A 25,183-nucleotide genomic window follows, 5' to 3' on the forward strand; every position below is an offset into this window, starting at 1 on the left:
TTGTCCAAGTCCTTTTATAATAGTCAGTGGCATCACTAGGTTGTGTGGACTTTACCAGATATAACCCTTTAAAGGAGTGACTCCAACCAGGTGTCAGGGACTGCACTGTGATGTTATTGTGCAGCACCCTGCTCCAGGTTACAGAGGAGGAGCCAGCAGTGCGAGAAGCGTCTCTGGAGCAGCCTGGTATCTGCGGGAGTGATGGGCACGCCCCCAGAGTAATGAAACTGGGGGAGCCGTGAGGCCACTCCACTTCCCTGTGAGGCCACACCACCATATCACGCATATGCTGCTTCGGGGTGCTGAGGGGGCCTATTTGGTGCACTGGGTGTCACTGACCCCAGTGATGCTATTGTAATGGTTAATGCTCTTTACCATTGAATTGTGTAGTAGCCTCAGTTGCTATGGGGTCAGTTTATCAATAGGTCCCTGTTTGAGGTGATAAGTCTATTTTGTATCACTGCTCATTGCAGGGATAAGAATTCCTTATTGCCGCAATTTATCAAAACAGTTTAACTGATGCAGCTGATCAGTAGTCAGTTGTTCTGGTAATACTGGGCAGACCAATCTTTGCTAATATGCATGCCCAGTGCAACTGAAAGCCCAGAAGGAGAAAAAAATCTTTAAACAGAACAGAAATCTAAAAATGTTTAACGTTTTTAAAAGTCTCAGACATTAAAATGTGAATTGAAATAATAAAGCATTATTTAAAAATAAATTTTATTTCTAATTGCCCTCATGATGAGGTAATTACAGACTGCGCAAAAATAAGCCTTACAGGCCTATTTATTAAACTTATTTTACAATTACACTCCTTCCAATTATTTTTGTGTGCAAACGCTGAAGCAAAGTCACATATAGGTAAGAACACAGCCGGGATGCGATCAGTGGTGAAAGATTAGGTTTTATCTTAAATTTACTAGATGTTGCCTATAGCAACCAATCAGATTCTAGCTATTATCTTCTAGAAGGTGCTAGTTGAGTAGAATCTGATTGGTTGCTATGGGCAACATCTCTTTTAAAACTCACTTCTAAAAACTCTCACTCTCACTTTAGTAAATTTACCCCTACATCATGCAGCAAATAGCACCGATAAGAGATGTTATATATTGGAGCATAATTGCAGGCAAATATATCCCTTATACTGTTAAGCTTGTGCTGACCTAGATATATTAGAGAGTAATGTAGTTATATCTGTAACACATAGAAAAAGGGGGGGTTAACCCCCTATTGTTTCTCAGCACACTGAATTATACCTGCAACAATATATGAAGACTATATGGTAATAGAGATTCAGAGATATTAGTTGCATGCATTTGCAAATACATGGGAAGCTGCTAGGCCACGTCACGGCTTCTCTGTCACTAGCAGTCCTTAACACTGAGGGGTTCACGTCCGGGGCGCAGGGCACCCCCAAAAAATGCTTGTTTTTCTATACTTATTAACTACTCTCCCCCCCTGAGGGGGTCCTGGGCTGGACTTTTTTTGGGGTGCCCTGAGCCCCAGAGGTGAACAGCTGAAAAGATAATTTGATAAATATGACCCTATATATTACTTGAGCACATCAATACTTGGAACTCTCTTGTATAGTAAGACAGAAATTGTGTCACTTAGGTTTCTATAGTGAATAAAGTGTGTGTACAAGAATTGTACTCACATTTCCCATACTTCATTGTGAGTTAGTAATATATAGAATATTGTTCTTTATTATGTGATATACTGCCCAGCTGGAGAAGGTTTTATTGATTACAAAGACTCAATCCAGGGTATGGTGTTGACACAGTATAGTAGAGATGCTAGGCTGCTACTTTAAACACACAGGAATTAGTTGTACATACGTACAAAGTTGCAGATGAAGCACAATGGAACTTGTGCGCGAGGAGAAGCCGCGGCTGCTCGCATCGCAGCCCTTTTAACACAGATTTAGACTCAGTCGCACATAGATGTACAAATGTTGCTCACCCCAGTGGTCTGTGTGTGCAAGCATTGCAGTTCTGTAGCTTCTAGTTTTAATTCATGTATATAAGATGCACATTTTCAGCTAAAAAGACACTTGGAGTGACAGGTCCTGCTTCAGTGAGGGGCTATTTGGCACGACTGAAGTAAAAAAAGGAAACATCTGTCACCGCTCAACCATCGGAACCGTTTTGTCAACATCCTGTCATGTCGACATTCCATCGGTGTTGACATGCTACATGTCAACATTACGTCCATGTTGCCACTCTCACGTCGGCACGATGAATATCGGCAAAATATACCCAACCCATGCAGGCAGCTTCTGTCTCTGCAACCATCCACCTACGCTGGTTCCATCTTTCCCATGTGGATCATGCACAGCGGCAGGCAGACACCTTCTTGTCATTCACTAACAGTGGCTCCCTGCACTTTGCTATTGCTGCACCCCAACATGATAATGTTACCGCTGCACCCCAACACGATGATGAATTTTTTTGCCCAACAACAAAAATATGTACATTATATTTTAAAGGGATGTGCTTGAAAACTGGCAGAAGTAAGCACACCCTGTTTGGTTCTGCATAATTATTGTCCAACTCTGGAAAAAAAAAAAAAAAGACATATGTCTTAAGCCCTGGTTGTAAATTTCAACATGATCAATGTGTAATTGTGAGGAATGTAACACTTTTATGAGAAAACATTTTTTCCCATTCTGCTGATATTCTCCTTTTGGGAAAGAGGAAATTTGGAATAGTTTCCGTTAGGCAACTTTCAGGGGTATTCAGTATGGGTGCGATAACATCGTTTTTGCGTTAATATCACAATTATGACATCATTATCGCAGGTTTTACTTTTACACCCTATTCAATTTCAAAGACTTATCGCAGTTTTGCCAAGTCTTTGATAAAAAACGGTGATAAGTTTTCACCATTGAATAGGTGTCGAAAAAAAGTGCAGAATTGGGGTTTAGGGGTGCAGGCTTAAAAAAAATAGCCTGCACCCCTGAGAATGACATTTAAAAAAGAACTGTGTCAAAAAAAGTAAAAAAAAAAAATAGGGACACCCCAAAAAATGAACTTAAAAATTGGGGTGCAAAAAAAAAAAATGGGGAAAATTGTTAAACAATAGGGAAATAGGTTCAGGGCTATTCTGCAAGTATGCGGCAGGTGTTTTGAAGAATAGAATTATAGCGGCAGGTGCACAAATGCAGAATTTTTAAAAACTGACTTTAGGGACATCAAAATATGCTAGTACCCATTTTCATGTACCCCAAATTTGATGGGACCACTTAAAAAAACGAAAAAAATAACCTAAGTGCTCTTCTGCATCTGCTCTGCTGCGGCTATTTAAATCCCCGACTTTCAATTAAAGGCTAAAACGGGGGTACCCATAGTGTTCCCCCATGTTTTTACAACTTTAGGGGGGTCTTAGAATTATTTTAAGGAAAAATTTGTAACTTTATGCAAATCCAACTTCGGAGTTTCCCGTTTTCGTTAATTTTATATTGAATACGGGGATAAGCGGGAGCGCGCACCAGACTTAACGCAGAAAAAAACTCCGATATGAAACGTTAACTTCGACAGTGAAGTTAACGTTTCATATTGAATACCCCTCATAATCTCTCTCCATTTTTAGTGAAGAAGGAAACACGTTATGTTACATCTTATCCTAGTATGTTTATCATTTTCATGGTTTCCTGTAGGTAAAGTGATTTTGTCATTGCATCGACCACAGCTGTCCAGCACAATAGACACATTGTAAAGATGAACAATATACTTTATGTATGTTCTTTTATGTTCCCTAGCAAATCTTTATTTCTCTCCATTAAGCAAATCTGTCACCACTTTCTTTCATGTAATAACTTAGTGGGTATCTTCTTTGAGCAGATTATATACTTCCCAATTACTAAAATTGTGAACACGCACAGAAAACACACCTTCTATCTCTACCGCTGCTGTTTAGTCATTACGGTGGCTAACGTCAGCACACTATTGCCACAAGGAGTCTCATACTGCGAAGAGCCAGGTAAGTACTTTTTACCTGCTGACCATTCTCTGTCACAGTAATACAGTAAGTCACGCAGTGTTAAGAAAAGGTGGATATAGTGCATTATGTAATATGGGGCTAAGGAGCTCATTCAGACGCTAAGCTGCGCTCTCACGCAGCTAAAAGGGGCCGGGTATGCAAATGTCGCAATCGTACTGTCTGGTGAATGGATGCCACCTATTATGCCTTAGAGAGCGACGGCGGTGAGCGCACGCCGGAGTACAAAGACGCCCACCTTTCTTTCATAGCACAGGTCATCTCCAGGAAGTGTGTGATTAATCGGTCTGCAGACTGAAATACAACCAAGTGATGTGTGCAATGACGCTTCTTTGCATACCCATAAAATTCCGTTTGTACGGCCAGACATGCCTGCGTTCGCAGCATCACTTCCCCCGTTCTCAAGCACCTTCCCGTTACCACCCACAAGCGGCGCTATCTGTCACTCAAAGTAGCGTCCAGTCTGTGTACTATGAGTGCACGATTCCCATCCGCACTGACTGGTTCGCACATGCGTACTTTGGTGCATAAGCATGGGAAAATGTGCGATAATCGCCCATAATGTGCGTCCGCAGCTTAGTGAACGGGTCTGAATCGGGCCCTAAATGCAATATTGTGTAAACTTGACCACACTATGGTATTGTAATAAGAGCATGTTTTGCATGCATGGTGATAGTGTATTGCCCCCTCTGCTTTCACCCAGAAATTAACGCAATACCCACTTTTTACATGCAGTTCAGTACTACCATGCACCAAAATGCGCCTCTATTGCAGTGCCTTACAGTTGTTAAATGCATGCAATTGCAAAGTCAAAAGTGAAATACGGACTAAGGGCCGGATTCAGTGATTTCCACAAAGCCGATACTTTCGCAGATGGAGCAATTGTTTGTTAATGCGCATGCGCTAAAACTGCACTGTGCAGTGCAGCAATTTTATTACGATTACTCTTGTACATAGGGACCACTCGGAAAGTGAGTGACAGGTAGTCTACATTTGGGGGATGTAATGGGGGCAGATGGTTAGAAAAATGCAGGCATGTTGGACCGTTTAACCACTTGCCTGGCATGGTCGCAATTTTCCGATCACACAGGCAGTTCTTTATCAGCTCTGGTCGCAAAATTTCGACCAGTCAGATAAACATGAGGTGCACAAATTAGCATTGCAATCTCCTTTACAGCGTGAGAGCTCTCATGACTTACATACTGCGTGTCTGCCTGATTTGCGTTGATTTACCGATGTTTACACTGTTGCACGTCGTGGAGGTCCCTATGCTCTGCTTTGCTTTGGGTAGCATTAGCATATTTTAGCAACTGCGATCCATAAGAGAATGCAGTTGTAATTGCATTAGCTTACATTTTTGAATCAGGTCCTAAGCTAAGTGACATAAGGAAAATGATTTCAGTTTTATTGGAAACGCATTAAAGTGGTAAATTTAGTAAACATACCCCAAGCTACACCCCTCACATGGCATGACTGCCCAACGACAGTCTTTTTGGTGCTACAACAGCACCTCCCTTAAGGGCACCTATTTTAGACACTTATCTTATTAGCAGCACAAAATGAAACAAAACATAAAAGTAAATCCTGGCCTGTCCGACTCTAACTAAATGTAATTATTCCCTCTCTGAGTGGAGGGACCTACCAGACAGAAGAGACAACCTGGGACATGTAATTCACGCCTTTACAACTGTTTGTGTTTTTGTCACAATATATATATTTACTATATATATTTCCTTACTTGTGGTTATACAAATGTTGAATGTGAACTTCTCCACAATAGAATCTGTTCGAGTCAAGTCAACAGCTTTACACAACACGTGTAAGCATTAAAGTCATCCCATAACGGTTTGGCAAAGTTAAGCCTGAGGGCACATTTATTAATACTGAATATAAAACAAGTTACATGACTATTGTGTAGCCAAGTGGTATGCTGAACTAAAATCTCTGTGTTGGTCAAAACTGTGAGATTACTGAGTATTTAGCAAGTTTAACAGTACCAATTATCTTGTCACAAATGTAACACTCAAAGATTTTGCTAGATTTCAGTGTCAATCACTCCACTTGTTGTAAAGATGCACTGTTGTGGTGACCTCTGTCTTGTCATGAAATGAACAGTTTATCTGACTAAAGGTACCTTTTGAGAGTCAGCTGAATTTTGTCTGCACTCACCCAATGCATTGGGTCTTAACGCTACAGCCATTCTAAAGTGAAACATAGACGTGGTCGATTACATAAACATGTGGATAAAATATCCTTTAAATTTGCACTACTCGGGGGGGAGGGATATTTGAATAATGTTGCAATTTAACTCATTAGAACAAATATGTATTTATATGCCTAGAAGTTTTGCTATAAATACCTCCAGTTTATGATCTTGCTATTTCCTTAACAGAGCAACTTAATTGAATTCATCACAGTTTGGGCCATATTCAATTAGTCGCGAAAATTCAGCTTCTGCGGAAAAGTATCGCGAGTGGCGTCATTTCACCATGTGAAAAATGTCCTCCGTATTCAATTCCAAAGACTTTCGCCGGTGCGGAAAGTCAAGGCATTGGAATCAGCGAAAAAGATTTGCCTATGAATAGCAGTCGAAATAAAGTGCAGAATTGGGGTTTTGGGGTGCAGGCGTCCGGAAACCACTCAGCACCCTTGGGACAGTCCCCCAAAGGTAAACTGTGTCAAAGAAAAGTTTAAAAAATACTTTAGATCACCTCAAAAAAGTACTTTCATTTTGGGGGCGAAAAAGTCCAAAGTTGGGGGACAAACTTAAAAACTAGCGAAATAACCTCCAGGAGGTTCTCCAAGTATGCCCCAGGTGTTTTTAAGTTTGCAGCAGGTGGAGTTTTTAAATTTTTTAAAACTTCACTTTAGGAGCTTTAAAATATGCTAGCACCCATTTTTGTGTACCCCAAATTTGCTGGGACTACTTACCTTCCCAAAAAAACCTGATAAATGCTGTTCTTCACCACTTATGCAAAAACGCTAAATAGCAGCTATTGTACCACAAATACCTTCAGCAGGGCTATTCGGGGGTATCTATAGTGATCCCCAATGTCAGTGCATCTTTTGGGGGGTGACAGGCTGATTTCCCCAAATCTGACAGCACTTTTCACATGTTACAGTTTCACCGGGTCCCGTTTTTCGCAGATTTCTAATTGAATTGAATACGGGGATTAGTGGGGATGTGCGCAATACACGTTAAAAACCAGCGATGTCGGCGAAAACTACATGACTTTTCGTGGCTAGTTGAATATGCCCCTTTATGTGAAAGTCCTGTTTTCAGACCGGCTTTAAATGGTGTTCAAGCTGATGGTGGCTGTGTTATAACACAACTAACATCTCTATTTCTATAATGTCCATCATGATAACCTGTTGCTGAGTGAAAGAGCAAATAAAGCAAGCAAATAGCCAGATTATCTTGTTTTTTTTGTAGAAATGATTGGAATGAAAGAGTTGCATACCAGTGTTAACAAGCGTTTGCTTTTACAAAGTAATACCACAAGTTAATTTGCTTTCCTCTTTGGGCCTCTGAATTCAAAGAGCTGCTTTTTTATACATTCTTTCCATAGGCCTGGGTGACACAAAGTGCAGCGTTGCATCTCTGTGTGTGGCCCTGCCTGGTCATCCACACCTCCGGCTAACGGGGCTTTGTGGGATCATTTGTAGGGGCCTGGTGATATTTTGACCTAGAGGATGTGCTCAAAATCTGATATCAGGGTTTCAGGAATGGAGAAGTAAGGAAGAATAGATGTCACATATCCAAGGTATAGTTAAATATCACAAGTTTTCATTAAAAAAAATCTATAAGCTGGAGGTACATTAATGTTTAGGAGACATCCTAGTGTTCATACAGTATGTCACAAACACCTACTATCACTCTTGAAAACTGGCTACAACAGATAGAAATGCTCAATGACCTTACACATCTGTTTTATGTCTCAGTGCTAACAGCAAGTCCTATCTGCTTTGGGATGGTATGTGGTACTTGTGTTCCAATGTAGTATGTGCCAGTAATAACTATCAGTGTATGTTGGTTACTATAAGATGCATGGCCGCTGATTCCCATCCTCCATCTCTGGTTTTCCATTTTATATATTCATATTTCTTAAAAAAGAAGCACAAGTACAATGCCCAGGGATGTCCAAGTCTCCTTTCTTTGTAAATCCTGCCTACTGTAGCTTTATGTATATTTCAAAAGCATCAGATCTACAGTACAACAGTGTGTTTAAAAAATATTCACAGCTTTATGGCATATCTTATATTTACATCATGGATTCAAGATGGATTGATTGTTGAATTTGTACCACTCATCTATGCAAAACACCCAATAATGTCATATAAAAATACACTTCTAAAACTTTTTTACTTCCTTACGACTTAAACAGCACGTAGTTGCGCCATGCCGTGGCGTGAATTGGTAGCACTGAGCATCTTTTCGTGCAACTCTAAACCTTGAAATGCGTCCTGCGATGCAAATAGGACGCACAAGCAGATTAAAATGATACGTGGCATGCCTATATTCTGTGTGCAACTGCGGCTATATCTGCATGCAAAATGCTGCGTTACAGTATCACAGCCACTGACACTGTAACATAGGGGTCTATTTACTAAGCAGCATTAGGAGACAGAGTGAAAAGTGATAAGGTGCCAGCCAATCAGCTCCCAACTATCAGTTTTCAAACACAGCCTGTGAGATGACAGTTGGGAGCTGATTGGCTGGCACCTTATCACTTTTCATTCTGTCTCCTAATGCTGCTTAGTAAATAGACCCCATAGTATTTCACATGCAACGGAATTTGCTGCGCTATATAAGATACTATTAATAAATAATAAACATGCAGATACAGCGCTGTCACACACAGAATATAGGCATGCCACATACCACTTAAGTCAGTATAATCCGTTTGTGCATCCGTTCGCATCGCTTTGCGAATAAGACACATTTGAAGGTACAAAGTTGCACTAAAAGACGCTCAGTGCAACCGAATCACGCGGTGCTCGCGCATTATGTGTAACGTGACTTGGAGCGCACAAAGGTAAGATGTGTGTGGTCACATCTGTATATGTGACTTATCAGTGTATACAATATTTTTGTTGTTATGATGTAAATAAATATATTGACTTTGTTTCCAAACGTCAGTACTTTCATAGCTCATGCCGGTATAAAGAAAATGCCCTGGAGCCATTAATAAGTCTTAACTTCTGCATGATATTTGCTGGTTAGCAGATTTTGGTGCTGGTAAATGCTTGGATATAGTATAAATCACTTTTATTATTATTATGTTGTAATATGTGTATATAAGAAATTAAGATTAATGAATGAAAATAAGATACTTGTATGAAGGAGCCCTAAGGGGAATCCTTACAGTATTCAAGGGATCCAAATCTGGATATTCCATGAGGCTGAATGCTCTCTTAATGTGACTGCCTAGATTTTTATGCTTCATGCCAACTCCAAAGTATTATTCTTTGTCCTAACGCTAGAATACAACAACATTTTATATAACATATTGTCCAGAAGTCGATACTGAAATAAACCTGGTAAAAGTATTGTCTGTATTTGTTTAAGGGACGGGAGCCCATCAAATTAAGCGAGCTAAAATCGGAAGTGTCCCCCCGAATTTCTGCAGAGGATCTGATTGACTTGTGTGAACTAACTGTACCCAGTCACGCGAAGGCATCCACCAAAAAGACCAAGTCCAGTAAGCCCAAGCTACTTGTGGTGGACATTCGGAACAGTGAGGAGTATCCTTTTATACCCGGCAATTTGGGGTGGTGCAGGTACAGCTTAATTTTCATCAGTTGTCAACAACAGCAGCTTTTATATATTATTTGCTTTATAAAAGGTTTTGCTGCTTTCATGTATATGTTCTGTGTACTTATTAGGTGCATGCCACCACAGAAAGCATCTTATACTGGCTGTATGACTTCACTGTAGACCATATAGGTGATAAGATAGTGGTCCATAGTTGGAATAATGGCTTTGTAGACAGACCATCATCTTTGAAATCAGGGCTTGCCCCAGGTCTGCTATCACTTTGTGCACACATATTCAGGCACACTATACAGTTTGCATGACTTCACTGCAATGTATCTATACTGGCTGCATGATAGCAATAGGAAGCAAACAATGAGCTGTATACAGTACATTGGCTAAATGAAAATGCAAAATATCTACACTGAATCTGGGCTAACTTATTCAAAACAGATTTTTTTATATACTGTATATATACGGCAAGATGCTGTTTTCTCTTACTAGATGTTAAATGATAAATAATACCGTAATCCGTAAATGTAACGTTTATTACTAAAAAGGAGGCAAATTAAGAAATTAGTAGTACAAAATAACTTGATTCTCTATCATTCAGTCACTCTGAATATGTTGTATGTAGAGTCTTAGGCATCACATTATTTAAATGAAATAGACTTTCACAGACTCACACCATAGTCACAATATCAATTGAAGTAGCAACATTGCTGTTTAGGTTATGTACAGAGACAGTTCCAGCATTTGATGGTGACCTTTATTCAGCTGGGTTCATGCAGACTATGGGTCCGATTCAAATAGCTGCAAATTTTGTATGCGGAAGCCAAGTATTACATTACTGCAAGTTCAAAAATTAATTTGCCATCTATACAACACCCCAAAATACATGTCCCACATCCCCACAACCTAACCCTAAGTCTCCTGGGGGGTGCCTAACCCTAACCTCCCCTCAGGGGTGCCTAACCCTAACCCCCCCTTCCCCTAGCCTAACCCTAACCTCCCGGGGGGGTGCCTAACCATAAGTCCCCCCGAGAGCCCCCTAACCTAAGCATTGGGAGGATGTGCTGGTCCTTATAGTGCCATGTGAATGTTTCTGGGGTAGCTCCAAGGTGAGTCAGCTCTCGGCTTATACATGTGCTGTTATTATGCAGTACACCAATTTGTAATTATATGACCCAGAGTGGGTGCTACTATTAGGTAGCAATAATTATATTGGGGTGAGCGTTTGGGAGTGGGGCCCCCGAAGTTGTTCTGGCTGGGCCTTTTTCAGGGCATCACCATTTAATTCACATAGAGACTTTTTCATCACCTCTCTATTTGTTTGTTTATTATTTGTCATTTTAATTCTTCCTTATTTTATTCACACTTATTGATTATCTTTACACATCTATACTTTACACTTCACTATCACCTTTTTCCCCTTTTCGTGTGATGCCCTGGGGTTGGTCCTTAGCTGGAGTTTTTTGGGGTTCCCTGCTCCTCGGACATGAACCCCTTAATGTTAGGGACGCCAGTGTAGAGGAGCCTTGATGTTGGCCTGGCGCTTATTCATATATTTGCAAATGTATGTAACTAATACCTCTGAATGTCTATCATCATGTAGGATTCAAGTATTTTTGTTGATATTGCTGCAGTGTGCTGGAGGGAATCGCCCTTATTTTCTGTGATTCAGTATAAACCCCACCTTTACAAACACCTGTGCAATGTCATTAAGCTGATGTGAGCGACCACCATATTTTTTGTTTGCAGTTTTGAGAGGCATGAAGGGAGCCAGCATTGGGAGGATGTGCTGGTCCATATAGTGCCATGTGGAGGTTTCTGGGGTACCTCCTAGGTGAGTCAGCTCCAATAATAATTTTGGGGTGAGCGTTTGGCAGTGGGGCCCCCGGAGTTGCTCTGGCTGGGCCTTTTTCAGGTTATCACCACTTAATTCACATAGAGACTTTTTCATCACCTTTCTATTTGTTTGTTTATTATTTATGTCATTTTAATTCTTCCTTATTTTATTAACACTTATTGATTATCTTTACACATCTATACTTTACACTTTACTACTATCACCTTTTTCTCCTTTTCGTCTGATGCTCTGGGGATGGTCCTTGACTGGAGTTGTTTGGGGTACTCTGCTCCTCGGACGTGAACCCCTTAATGTTAGGGACGCCAGTATAGAGAAGCCTTGATGTTGGCCTGGCGCTTATTCATATATTTGCAAATGTATGTAACTAATACCTCTGAATTTCTATTATCATGTAGGATTCAAGTATATTTGTTGATATTGCTGCAGTGTTCTGGAGGGAGTCTCCCTTTTTTTCTGTGATTCAGTATAAACCCCGCCCTTTACAAGGTGCTTGTAAATGTCATTAAGCTGATGTGAGCGACCGCCATATTTTTTGATGTGCCCAATATGTCAGTCCGATTGTCTAGTCTGTACCCAGCATAACTCTGCCGAGTGTCAAATACAGGGCGAATCCTTGCAGGAAATTGCTCTTAATGGCTGGACTGTTTCATACTTTTATATTACTGCAGTAAATTGCCCTCCTAGAATAAAGCTGGTGTAATCATTAAGCCTCACAACATCCTTAGATGGCATAACTGATTCATTTTTTTTAGTTAGATCCTTAAAAAGCTCTAAAATGTATCCTGTGCTTTCTTTGCTTGAGAAATCTCTTTTAACCAGTTCCAAATAGTTAATCAGAGCATGATTTAACGCGAACACGAATCAACTTATTGTTTAGTGGTTAGAATACATATATTGAGGAATAAGTCAAACAAAGACATGTTTGTTTAAGTAAGGCTCACTTTCTTGCAATTAAAAAAGCAATCCCTTCATTATAATGGCTGGAAGAAATACAGAAATTCACTTTAAATCAAAAGAATATTTAATTACGAAGGCTGCAGTTACTTCTCTTGTGATTGCAAATGAATGAAGAACGGAATTGCTGCTGGAGGACAATTAAATCACACCCCTCATCACAGGCAAATAGGAGGGCTGCTGAAATCATTGTGTTGCAAGTGACATCCCGAGAGTCCTGGTAGTGATTTTAATAACACTGATAGAGGTGCCTTGTTGCACCTACTGTCCATCCCTCATTCAGCATAATACTTGCTCTGTGGACTGTATTACAGACCACCAGATCCTTTAGTTTAATGTTACAAGAAACTTAATCTGTTCATCTTCTACAGTGCAGAAGCCGTAATGTATTTGTTTGTACGGTTTGCATTTATAAAAAAAACTATCCAAGGAGGAGAATCTTAACATGCCGATGATGTTACATATACTCTATTGGAGAAGGTCTCTAGCAAATCATCAAAGTCAGGCAAGGACTTAAACTTGAAATAATTAAAATGTGTATATATTGTTTTAAAATTCTATATCTACTTTTCTATGCATGTAATAAATCCATAACAACTAATAATTTTTATATATACCAATGTGTATATAGATTAACTGTGCGTCTGATGCAATGTGGAGTCTGGGCAGGGTGCAATATGGATATAGTTGGGTGGATCAGCGTTGAGGTGTTCTTACAAACTTAAGAATGGAAGACAGCATTCCATACCTTTTATGGTCATCCTAGTAGCATGATCATTTGGGCTCAAACTGTGGATCTTTTAAAATGCGTCAGTGAGTAATGAATACACCTGTGCACCTGCTGGGTGATCTGGAAAACGTGAACTGTTTGGGGTCCTGGGGACCGAATTTGAGAACCACTGCTCTTTTATATGTAATTGCAGAAATACCGACACATCTTCTTAAGAAGTTATTGGAAGCTGTTTTTACGCTGCACAACACTCATGCAAGAATTCAGAACTAGAATGTCTACGATATAATCTAACCAGGCTATTGTGCTTCCACATGTCCAGGTGGCCCCAGTTCAGATTTTGCATCTATGCTCAAGAGTATTTAGTTTCACCGATTGGAGCATCCACAATGGTTTTCTGATCTCACTGATAAGTGCATTATAAATGTTAACATATCTAGCACAATAGAAGTTCACAACCCAATGTCAAGGGTCCTAATTTTGTTTACATACACTCACAGCTCTGATTTATACTACTTTCACACAGAAAAAAAGACCAAAACCCAGCTTTTAGCCGCCATTTGATGCACAGGTTTCTTTGCCGTTCCCAGCTTGTACCCCTTTCACACAAAAAAGCTAATTCCCGGGTCAAGCATTTGGACCCCGTAATTTGTGGATCAACCCGAGTATTTCTTCTGTGTGATAGGGTCAACCCTTTCAGGTCTGAACTGCAATTAAAATGCACCACAAATTTAATATCCACCTGTGGCTTACTGAACACTTGTATGATAATAGTAGGCATTATTAGACCGCAAAATAGAAACATATTCTGCATTCGGCCTCAGCTGTATCTTTGATAGGACCAACTTCATGGCTATATAAATGCACTGTATAATACATTTTAAGAAAAATTAACAATTGTCAGTGCTTATCATTAGCAATACTAATCTGAATATACAAGTAACAATGGAAATCCGAAGATCTTAAATGTTATGATGAAAGTGTAACCTTCATATTTATTGTGCAAGACTATTATTATCTCGGATTTTTAAAGTCTGGAATAAGTTTCACGAGATTGTATGAAATCCTTCTTTAATGGAGGCCACAAAAATAAAGGCACAATAGCCTTGTTTAGGAGATGGTTCTGTTGATTGTTGGATGTAAGTAAGTTTTTCATCTGCTTATCATCCTCAGTTTAGTGGACATACTGAAATGGTGAAGTAGTAAGTTGCACAAATTTAAGGTGCTATATCTCTGAACTTTGACAATTGGGTAGAACATCTCTAATGGCCCTAATGTTCTTATAATGATTCACCACATTCATCCTCAGGAAATTATCCTTTTACTGTGTTCATGGGAGTCATTCCAAGTCTGGATAAGGGGTAGTGTAGGATTTGGTGTGAGGAAATATCTTTTGGAATGGTGCTGTGGGAAGATACGCAGGATGGCACAGAGTGACGTGAAGGTGGCAAAGAAGTTACGGGTTAGGAGATTGGGTTGATAGTAGAGTAGTGATGAATGTTTTCTAGGCAAGTGAAATGGCAGTGCTATAAATGTAAGATGAATTTATAGTGGAGGAAGATATATTCAGATCTGTACTAAGGACAAATGCTGACAACTTTTTTTTAATTGCAGCTTAGATGCAGACAGTAATTGATTCCATTAGTATTTATCCCTTCCTACCGCCCACCCCTTTCTTTCAATACTCAGTAGAAGCACCTTTAGCTGCAATTACGTGCCTCACTCTATTTGGGTAAATGTCTACCAGTTTTTCACATTGGGACATTTCTTCCTTGCAATATTGCTTGAGTTCCATCAGGTTTGGTGGGTACAATCATTCCACAGATTTTCAGTAGGATTAAGGCCTGGACTTTTCCAAGAAATAACAAAAATTTAAATAGTATTTAAGCTACTTCAATTTGTCTTTTTCTGTATTGGTCTTTGACTTGCATAATGAATCTTCAATGTCTCTTGAAATCTACAGCAGGTTTTTTTTTTTTTTACAAGATTTTCAGGAGTAACTTCTCCACAATGCTGAACAGTATCGCTGGCCAAATAAACTCTGCATCTAATAGACCTGGTGCTTTTACACTGTGGCCTCTCAAGCTACTCTATATTATGAAGATGAGGTACTGTTGTGACTTGAGTACTACATCTTGCATAGTCCTGCTGCTCCCTGCATACCAGCAAATCATCTGTGCCTTATTGGTGCATCATCTGTCCTTACTGTCATGATACCTTGAAGTGTGATGCCTTCAGATCATTCTTGTATTTGAACCAGTATCCCATCCAGCCAACCATCTCTAAATTATAATTTTTCTGAGATTAAATCCCGGAGACAACCAAGCACCAGTGAACATATTGTTTTCAATGACAACGGGGGTGTAGGTGAAGTTCCTGTCAAGATTGGTTCTTATCACTTATGAAGGCTTAAGACATTATAACTAACCATGACAAATTTGGGAAGGAATTCCAATGGATACTAGTCTCTAGCACAGATTTTTCTAATCAGCTTTAAGCTCTTTCACAAATTGTTCAGGATCTCTCTAAAAGACTGTCAGTGCAGTTACCTGTATCTACGGTCTCCCAGGCCCAAGAAGATGAAGAACAAGATCCTAAATGGAATCTACCAGATATATTTTCTAGTAATAGGAGAAACTTCTGCAACTTCACATATACAATAATATTTCTTGGGTATAGTATTTTAGCTAAAGGTTTTTCCAAGGACACTGTCAAAGTTCAAGCCAACATTGACTGGAATCAAATTTAAAAGATGTTCAATATTTTCTGGGTTTTGCCAACTATTATAGAAGAGTTATTCTAAATTTCTCAGTTACTCTTTTTAACACATTAACCGAGGCATTATAAGATTTTGAGTCCCTTAAGAAAGCTTTTGGTTCTCCTCCTTTTCTCCAACACCAAGGGCCAAATTTAATAGGGTGTGAGTTTAGAAAAAGTGAGCGTTCACATTGGTCGAGTTTTATCTTCAAAATGGGAAAACATGTGGATGAGACTTTAAATCGTGAGAGTTTTTTGAGTCTGAAAACATGCAAGTTTTCTCTGTTGCTTTGTTTTCGAACTCTATTAAATTGGTCGAGATTAAAAGTATGAGAAACTTTGACATATTCTAAACTCTCACCCTATTACATTTGGCTCCAAAACTCTTAAGAGACCCTTTTCCATTTTCATTGAAGTGAATTCTTCCAATTAAGGGGTTGGTGCTACAGTATTTTGTCTCAAGTATCAATCATTGATGTCATGTTGCAGCCCTGTGCATTTTTCTATACTGCTGAGAACAGCTCTGATGTAGGCAGTCAATGAACAACATGCCGTAAAATGGTAATTTAAAGAATGGAGACATTGGCTAGCAGGATCTGAACATGCAATAACTGTATATATTGATCACAAGACCCTTTATTATGTTGAGACAGCTAAAAAAGTAAATCCTATGCAGACTCGCTTGGTTTATCCTTCTCTCAGTTTGATCTTATAGTAAGTATCAACCAGGTTCTAAGATTCTAAACCAGGGATGGGCAACCTCAGGCCCGGGGGCCTTATAAGGCCCTTGGAATCATTTGGTCTGGCCCTCTGATCTTTTTTCTGTTAGGCTCATCTGGATAGCAGGCTGCCTAGACTGGCACCCCGCAGCCAGAATCTATGCAGTAGTGCCGTCTGGAGCGTCGATAGGAAGCTTCAGACGGTCACTCCGATGCCCTTACAGCTCCAGAGGATGCTCCGGGCATTGCTGTAATAACCAGGTATTGTGGCCACGCCCCATATGACGTCACACAAAGGGGGCATGGCCTGTACCGGGCCCACGAATAATGTTATATATATCAAAATGGCCCATGGCAGATAAAAGCTTCCCCACCCCTGTTCTAAACCATTATGTCTGGGCTTGCTCATACCCAAGTTATTGAGCCAATTCATTTTGAAATTCATGACAACAAAATGTTTAAGCTTAATCTTTCGTGGCCTCTATTAATAAATGTTAAAGATCTTCTATCCAAAACAAAATAATTGAGAATCCTGTGCTGAATGCAAATGGGACCCAAGGCTTTAACAGAAGATAACTTGGGAAGTGGAAAAAAAATGCAAATTTACTAAAAATGATCAACAACCAACCAAATACAGTTGCAACCTGTTGACAAAGGTAAAAAGGTGATACAGTCCTTAGATATATTAGTTCAGGGGTTATTAGATATAAGCAAAAGTACCAATTGTATGTTTCACGAGATTGTATGGAATCATTCTTAAATGGAGGCAGCAAAAATTAAGGCACAATAGCCTTGTTTTGGAGATTGTTTTGTTGATTATTGGATGTAAATAAGTTTTTCATTCGCTTATCCTCAATTTAGTGTTCATACTGAAATGGTGCAGTAGTAATTTGAACATATTTAAGGTGCTATATCTGTGAACTTCATGAAAATTGGGTAGAGCATCTCCTGTGGCCCAAATTTGCTTATAATGAATCACCACATTCATCCTCAGGAGATTATCCATTTTCTGTGTTCATTGGATTCATCCCAAGTCATTTTCAATTACACAGGCTAATCCTGAGACTGGGAAGAATCTGGAAGACAAATATCCCCAAATTGTCAATATTTAATCAAACTATTTTGAAATCAGTTTAGGTTTCTAAACATTTTTTAAGATACAGCCACCTAGTTACCCGTCGGTCATTGTTATTGGGCATACTGAATGTGGCCAAAAAAATCCTTCATTCTAAATGACTACTACACAGTCCATTGAAAATAATATCAATCCAGAAGATTACTTGCCAGAGACCTCCATGGTGATTCCTTAAGGAGGGTTCCTCATAAAGCATTTCCTGGTAAGCCCAAGTGAGGGGTTCCTTTACCCCTCTTCAGCAGGTAACTCTCTACCTGTGTGGTTGTTTTGGTGCTAATTGGAAAGTATTGTGAAATGTTTACAACGATACGCTAGTGCTCCTCTGTGACTGACTTGGCCCCTCCTCTTATATGTATGCCTGTATAAAACAAACTGTATTAAATTAAACTTTTTAGGCAGTTTAAACCAACTATTGTTTGTTATTTTATTGAACAGGAGTATTTAAAATGTGAAAAAATACACGATACAGCAGAGATGCACATTGCAGTACTACAGCATCTGCTCAGGCAGTATTACACGTGAAAGCTTCCCAAGAAAAATGTCGGCAGCAATGCTAAAAGGGGTAATTATGTAGTTGTATTGTGAGCTCTGTGTTATGGCCATAATTATACCAGAGTAAGTAGCACCTCCTGTATTGGCCTACATTGCCCTTCAGTAGGAGCCATATTTTAGACAGTAGTCTGCATGAAAAAAAAAGTGCCTAATTTCATTATATAAACGTTCTATTCGCTTTCATTAAAAAACCAAAAGACAATTAGCAATGTGACAGGTGAAGCAGATACATTTTCTATTTCTCTCACACCTGAGGATCAGGAGCTAAAGTACCAGAAATATATTGTATTGGAAATTGCAAGATTTATCTGCACCTTTCCTAGAAATTCAGGCCCCAGCTTGCAAGCAGCATTAGCAACATTTTGTAGGACATCTATGTAATTTTGTTTAATATTGAAGAAGCACGCTCATAGTACATCTTGCAAATTGCTATTGCCAGCCTAGACTTGTTATAGCCAGAACCCATTTATCGGTTTCTTCAACAGACTATAAAACACACTAAGTAATCTAGCCCAAGGGTCACATATGTGTCAGTCACTGTCGGTGTGCCCTATAAATAGTGCTTGGCAGATACCAAGCCCGAGCATTATTCCAGACACTAAGCTAATGCTGGACAGCAAGTTAATCAGGCTTTGGTATTAGCAGATATATATGTATATATATATATATATATATATATATACACACATACACACACACACACACACACACACACACACACACACATTACTGCAGAAACTTATTTTCAGTTTTATGTTCCTAATTAAATTTGACAAACGGATGGGTAATTTTTTTGGCACACTAAGTACATTGTGGTGATTAGTGGTAATACATTTTAGTTAAATACATAATGGTCCATGGTGTAACACAGCTAAAAGTGAAAAAGCCCAAAGGCATGATAACCTTTTATATCCAGATATATATGGTGGTGTAGTGTGCTCCTGGGGAGTAGGATATGGGAAAAATTAGGTTGAGATTATGCTGCGGCTATAGACACAGGTGAGTTTCCCGTTGTCACCAGAGTAAAGATAAATAGTAAAGAAAAAAGTGTGTCTAATTGTTAGCGCAACATGGGGTTAATGATTAAAAATGCAATGGTGTGTAGTTAATTGAATATTTAATAAGTACACAGAATATGGTTGATGTTATACATGAAAATTATAGAGTGGGTACATAATACGCAATAAGTCTCTAAAAATGGTACCAATGTGAATTATATTAAATATTGACATCAACAGTAACCATGCAATGTTAAATCAATATATAAACAAATGGTTGCAGGGCAAAAGCTGAATAGGAATTCAAGGTTATAGGATAAATAAATACAATGAAAATACAATATAAAACGATGTATAAGATCAACAGTGAGTTGGGTAGTCCAGACAATCTTGGTATGGTATGTAAAAATTGTAGTATGTAGGTAACTTAGTTACAATTGTAGCGAGTAGCAGCTCGTCGGCTGTAGTGATGAATACAAGGTAGCAGTTTGTTAGATTAGGTGCGCGCACCTCCTACCTCGTCATGCTTGTGCGGTGATTGTCCTTAATGCAGGTTTGACATATCTGTGTAGCTGTGGTAATGTGGAGCCTCCCGATCCTTGGCTTGTCCTCCAGTCCGCCGCTAGCGCTTGTGTTGCTGCCTCAGATGGGAAGTGGCAGCCGCTGCGGCGGGATTTCCGGCGGTGAGCGTGCACGCTGGTTCACCGTCAGTGTTACTGTCTCTGGAGTCCGTGCAGCAAGTGGAAGGGGGCGTGACCAACGCGTTTCACCCGCTTGATACTGTGCAGGCTTCGTCAGAAACACTACGGCCCTGACGAAGCCCGCACAGTATCACAGTACCTCCACTGTAAAATAAATAGTTTAAAAAACACAGTACACACACACTTTAAATAGTACAAGTTTATTACACGCATAAATCAATCATACATACTTACCTGCTGCCAGTTGTTCACGTCCACTTGTCAAAGTAGAATGCCATTTGGAGGACCTGAGAAAAATATCCTATACTCACCACCATCCTCTTGCTGGTCTCCGTAGCATCCAGGGGGGTCTTTGCCAAAAAAAAACAAAAACTTACGTTAGCGGTGTATATGTGTGACCATATACCCCGCTAGCTGGCTCCCGACTGAACAGTAAGAATGTGGGAACTGTCAGGAGCCGGAGCCAATCAGTGGCCGCTCTGCAGTTAGTGGCCGCTGATTGGCTGGCGGCTCCTGACTGTTCTTACTGTTCAGTCGGTCACACACATACACCGCTAATGGAATTTTTTTTTTTCTTTGCAAAGACCCGCCTGGATGCTACGGAGACCAGCGAGGATGGAGGTAAGTAGAGGATATTTTTTACAGGGCCATGCACACCGTCCGGCTTGTACAGGTAAGTATGTGTGATTGATGTATGTGTGTAATAAATCTGTACTATCTAAGGTGTGTATGTTGTGTCTTTATTTAACTATTTTACAGTGGGGGTACAGGTGCTGGCAGTTCCACAAGTGCCAAAGGGCAGGTATGCTGGCATCTGTAGTTTGACTGTAAAATACAATAGTTTATTTCAATTTAACACTTTATTACCCCCTTACTCACAGCCCAGGGGTGCGAGGAGCCCCGGGCTTCAGATCAAGCCTGGGGTTGTGGGAGAGGAGGGACCCCTCACCTCTTCTGAGATCCCTGGCTTGGCCTTAGCGGCTTGGGTTGTTAATGCTTTGGCACTGGAGACCTGGTAATAGGGTCTCCTGGCTGTGTCATTACACCCCGGTCGTTTTGGGTCCGGTGCTGGTTTTAAATATAGGGGGACCCCTACGCAATTTTTTCCCCTATATTTAAAACCAGGACTGGCTCTGCAGCCTGGTGCTGGTATCTAAATTATGGTGGAACCCTACAGGACAGGCTGGTACCGTGGGGGGGACCCCACATCATTTTTTTTTTAAGGAAGTTAACCCATTTTTTGCAGGACTAACACACAAGCAGCCTGCACATATCTCACTAATATGTGCAGGCTGCTAGCTCGGGAGAGTTTTGCAGAGAGAAAACACTACAATCTCGGGTGAGTAATCTCCTGCAAAACAAGATACTCGGGAGAGATATCTCGTTCTGCTTCACCATCGGCCAACTCGATTTGCCTCAAATTGCCTGTTGGTAAATTTGAGAGATAAAAAGTGATTAAGTGACCTGATTTTTGGCGAGTTCCAGCAAGATTAATCGCATTGAAAAATGGCACCATCTCGAATTATAGTAAATTTACCCCTGGGAGTCTTGATAAATAATGGAAACAAAATTCCCAGTATGAAGATGGTGTAAACTAATGGGGCCAAAATCCGAAAAGCTTCACTTTTCGGAGCTTTGTACATAGGGGTCAGATCATTGTCCCCATTGATAATAATCGAGATTGCAATCTGCAGTGTAAATTAGCACTCTGCCAGAGATTTCACAGAAATCTTCTGCATTGTGCTTTTAGTCAATATCAACAATTCATAAATTTATGCAGAAACTGCAGTTTCTACATAATTATATGAAAAAACTTGATAAATAATCTCCTCTCTCCCTTTGTGTGTGTGTGTGTGTGTGTGTGTGTATATATATATATATATATATATATATCTTCAAAATGTACACACTCTATCTTTCTCTATATATATTTATATATATATATAATCGTTTTAGAGTGGGAATATATATATATCTCTTTTCATACATTGCTGAAATTGAAATTGTCATTCTAGTGATTGCTTAGGTTAAACAGAATTGTGATACATCAGTCACACGTGACTACAATGTGGTCTTTATTATCTTAGATAATAAAAAGGGAAAGAAAAGCACTTAAGTATGAATGAAGCCATAGTCAAGTCGCTGTTTTTTTAATGGGACTGTTGCCATCAAAACTTAGACTACGTTGACCGCTACAGATAAACGTACACTAATCCGGAAATTGTGATAGAAAGACAAGTGAGATAACACTTGTCCTTTTAAAAGAAATAGCAGATGTATTGGCTTTCGGCCAGCTGCTGTGCCCATTTGAGACCAATCCACACCTCCAATTATGGTAAAAGAGATAGACACAGGACAAAGGAACAGTGATGGCACTGAGAGCTAATGTATTGAATAAACTTTTACTTCCTAGCTTTTCATATTCTAATATTAGGCCTCTTTATTCCACTCACCTAAGTCTGGAGACTATTTTAGATACAGTTAGTTTTGTTTTTTAGAGTCCCATTAACAATATTTTAAAATTCAGTATACATGAGAATGACCTAAAGCGCTGGCTGGTAATAATGGTTATCAGGAAAATATACATCTTCATCAAACTGTGTATTCTGATGGTATTCCATGCTGTATATACACTTGCTATGTCATTAAATATGTTATTTTTCTGTGCTATTGCCCATTTTACACTCTGATAAGACAAAGAGCCTGATACAGAGGTGGAAGCGGTCATGGCTGCGTCTTCTGTCAGTTGCCCGTCTGTGACTTTATGCAAATGCTGCTACAAAGCCCATCCCTCATGTATATCTGTGCATATGAATGTGCAAGGACTGAGGCGCCCGCTTTCAGCGTCTGCAGTTGCCGTAATACTGCATTGAGTGTCTTTAGACGTCACCGTCGGTCGCACCATGGAATCTGCACCAGCCCTTTGGCAGATGCAGATTTTCCATCTTGGCCACCAATGTAAATGTTTTAGCGCCTGAGTACGCAAACACTTTAGCGGCACGCCCGCGAAACTCCCATAACGTGCCAATTAGACTGACCATCTCCGTATATCTGTTTAGACAACGCCCAGGAACACCCAGCACTTTTCCAAGACAACTGGAACCGCACATCTCAATCGCAGCAGTGCCTTTGTGCATACACTCTGTGTAACACATGTGCTGTAAGGGTTTTTAGGGGGGGTTTTGAGCACACTCAGTACCAAAAAATCACTAAACTCCGTAAATATCGTCACTGAGTGCGCGCCTGAATCAGAGCCAAAGTGTCTATTCAGTAGGCTTGTGCAGCAGAAGTGTAACTTATAGTAAAACATTTGTATGAGGTGATCTCATATATAGTGTGCTTTGCCACCATTGACCATACAGAACCGGGTATGCATAAAAGGTGCTTCTTCCTATCTCCCAGCATTTTAAAAAGCACACCATACAAAATAAGCTTTACCCAAGTTCCACCCAGATCTTGCCCATTTTATGTCTAAGCCATCCCATTTGGCAAACACACACACAGAAACACCTCAGCATATTATTAATAATTGATTTGTATAGGGTAACTTGCACTTTTAGTTTAGCAGATATGTTTTGTTTGTATGTACCTTAACTATCTTGTCACAGCTTTAATCGCGGACATATACCTGGTAGTATTAATATGCCATTTGGCTCAGCGTTCACTGCAGATGGAGAACTTGTGCCGGGTCCTGCAACTGCCACACTTCAGAGCTTCAAAGGCAAAGTGATCGTATCAGTGGGACTTGTTTCAACAAATGCTGCTGAGGTGAGTGTACAGTGAGCTCAGAGGGGCTGACTCATTTGGGAGCAATTTGTGCCGAGAGTTTTAGATTTTGGCAGCGCATGTCCTTGCTCATATCTAAATTGCAATGTAAGAATAAAGCTGCCCAGTATTTGTGTGCTACATGCAAAAGCTGTCAGTACTTACTATTTGTTTGGGAATTTTTTTAAAAAAAAAAAAGAAAATCTAGGTGCAAAGGTACTCCTTTCTTTTTTGCTTTGCTCCCAACTTTGAATCAGCCCAAGTGTTACAGATACAGAATTTCCTAACTTCTAGTGCAAAAATGTGTTTTTGGACGTTATTGTTGGTATTGCTTGTGTCATAGTTGAATGAATTGTTTGTGCCACTCCACCCAAACATTTACCAGCAATGTATAAATAAAGTATGTTTTTGTTTTGTTTTTTTGTTCCTATAAATCTGTGGAGTAATAAATTCTAGGAGAAACATACTGATTAAAATGACTTACATTGTGTAAAAGACCTAGCACTGAAAGACTAATACTTAGGGATCAATCCAATTGTTTGTAAAGGGTGCGATGTGCCATTGTCACGTCATTAAAACGCCAGCAAAGGCACCGCATCTCGCGGCCCACTCCGAGACCGAATTCGCATAATTTTGCTCTGAATCCAATGGGGTTGCAAGGACTTTATTGCAAATTCGAGCTCCGCCAAGTGAGGCTGTTGTCTCAATGATTTGCACCAGTGAGATCATCGCAGACAATTTGATCAAGCCCAAACTTGTATTATGGTATATGGGAACAATTTTCATTATTATTATTACACTGTATCACATTGACTGTGAACATAAATGCAAATACTTGGGAGAAAAGTGAGCAACGTTAAAGGCAAACTAAGTTCTGGGAGCTAAATTAAAAAAAAAAAAAGTCTTTAATAGATTATAGTCCGTTATAAAATTGCTTGGTTAGGGCAACAGTCTGTGGCAGACCACAACTTAAGGGGGGATTTGCCTCCTTCAATCTCACTTTCATTTCTGCATGTAAAAATAGCATGGTTTGGTGGTATCAACAACCTAATTATGAGAAAGTGATAAAGTACATTATTAGCCTCGTGTCTTTGTCATTTGTGTTTGATTGGATTATATCATTTGATATAGGCATTAGAGATGCTGATTCTTTATTCTTATAGTTGACCCTAGTTCTGTCTCTAGTACAGGTTGAGTCTCCCATATCCAAAATGCTTGGGACCAGGGGTATTTTGGATATTGGAATAT

General features: G+C 39.8%; 1 protein-coding gene across 10 annotated transcripts in view; it reads left to right on the forward strand.

The window, feature by feature from the left end:
* The window catches only part of TBCK (TBC1 domain containing kinase), a 328,992-nt gene that overhangs the window by 252,998 nt on the left and 50,811 nt on the right, over positions 1–25,183 (forward strand). For all 10 annotated transcript variants that reach the window (XM_088479472.1, XM_088479469.1, XM_088479464.1 and 7 more), the window contains 2 exons: positions 9,569–9,744; positions 23,779–23,938. In XM_088479472.1, coding sequence (XP_088335598.1) covers positions 9,569–9,744; positions 23,779–23,938 — 336 coding nt within the window. The remainder of the gene's footprint in view (positions 1–9,568; positions 9,745–23,778; positions 23,939–25,183) is intronic.

This window comes from Taudactylus pleione, unplaced genomic scaffold, assembly GCF_031769625.1.
Source record: "Taudactylus pleione unplaced genomic scaffold, aTauple2 ptg000236l, whole genome shotgun sequence".
Lineage (NCBI taxonomy): Eukaryota > Metazoa > Chordata > Amphibia > Anura > Myobatrachidae > Taudactylus > Taudactylus pleione.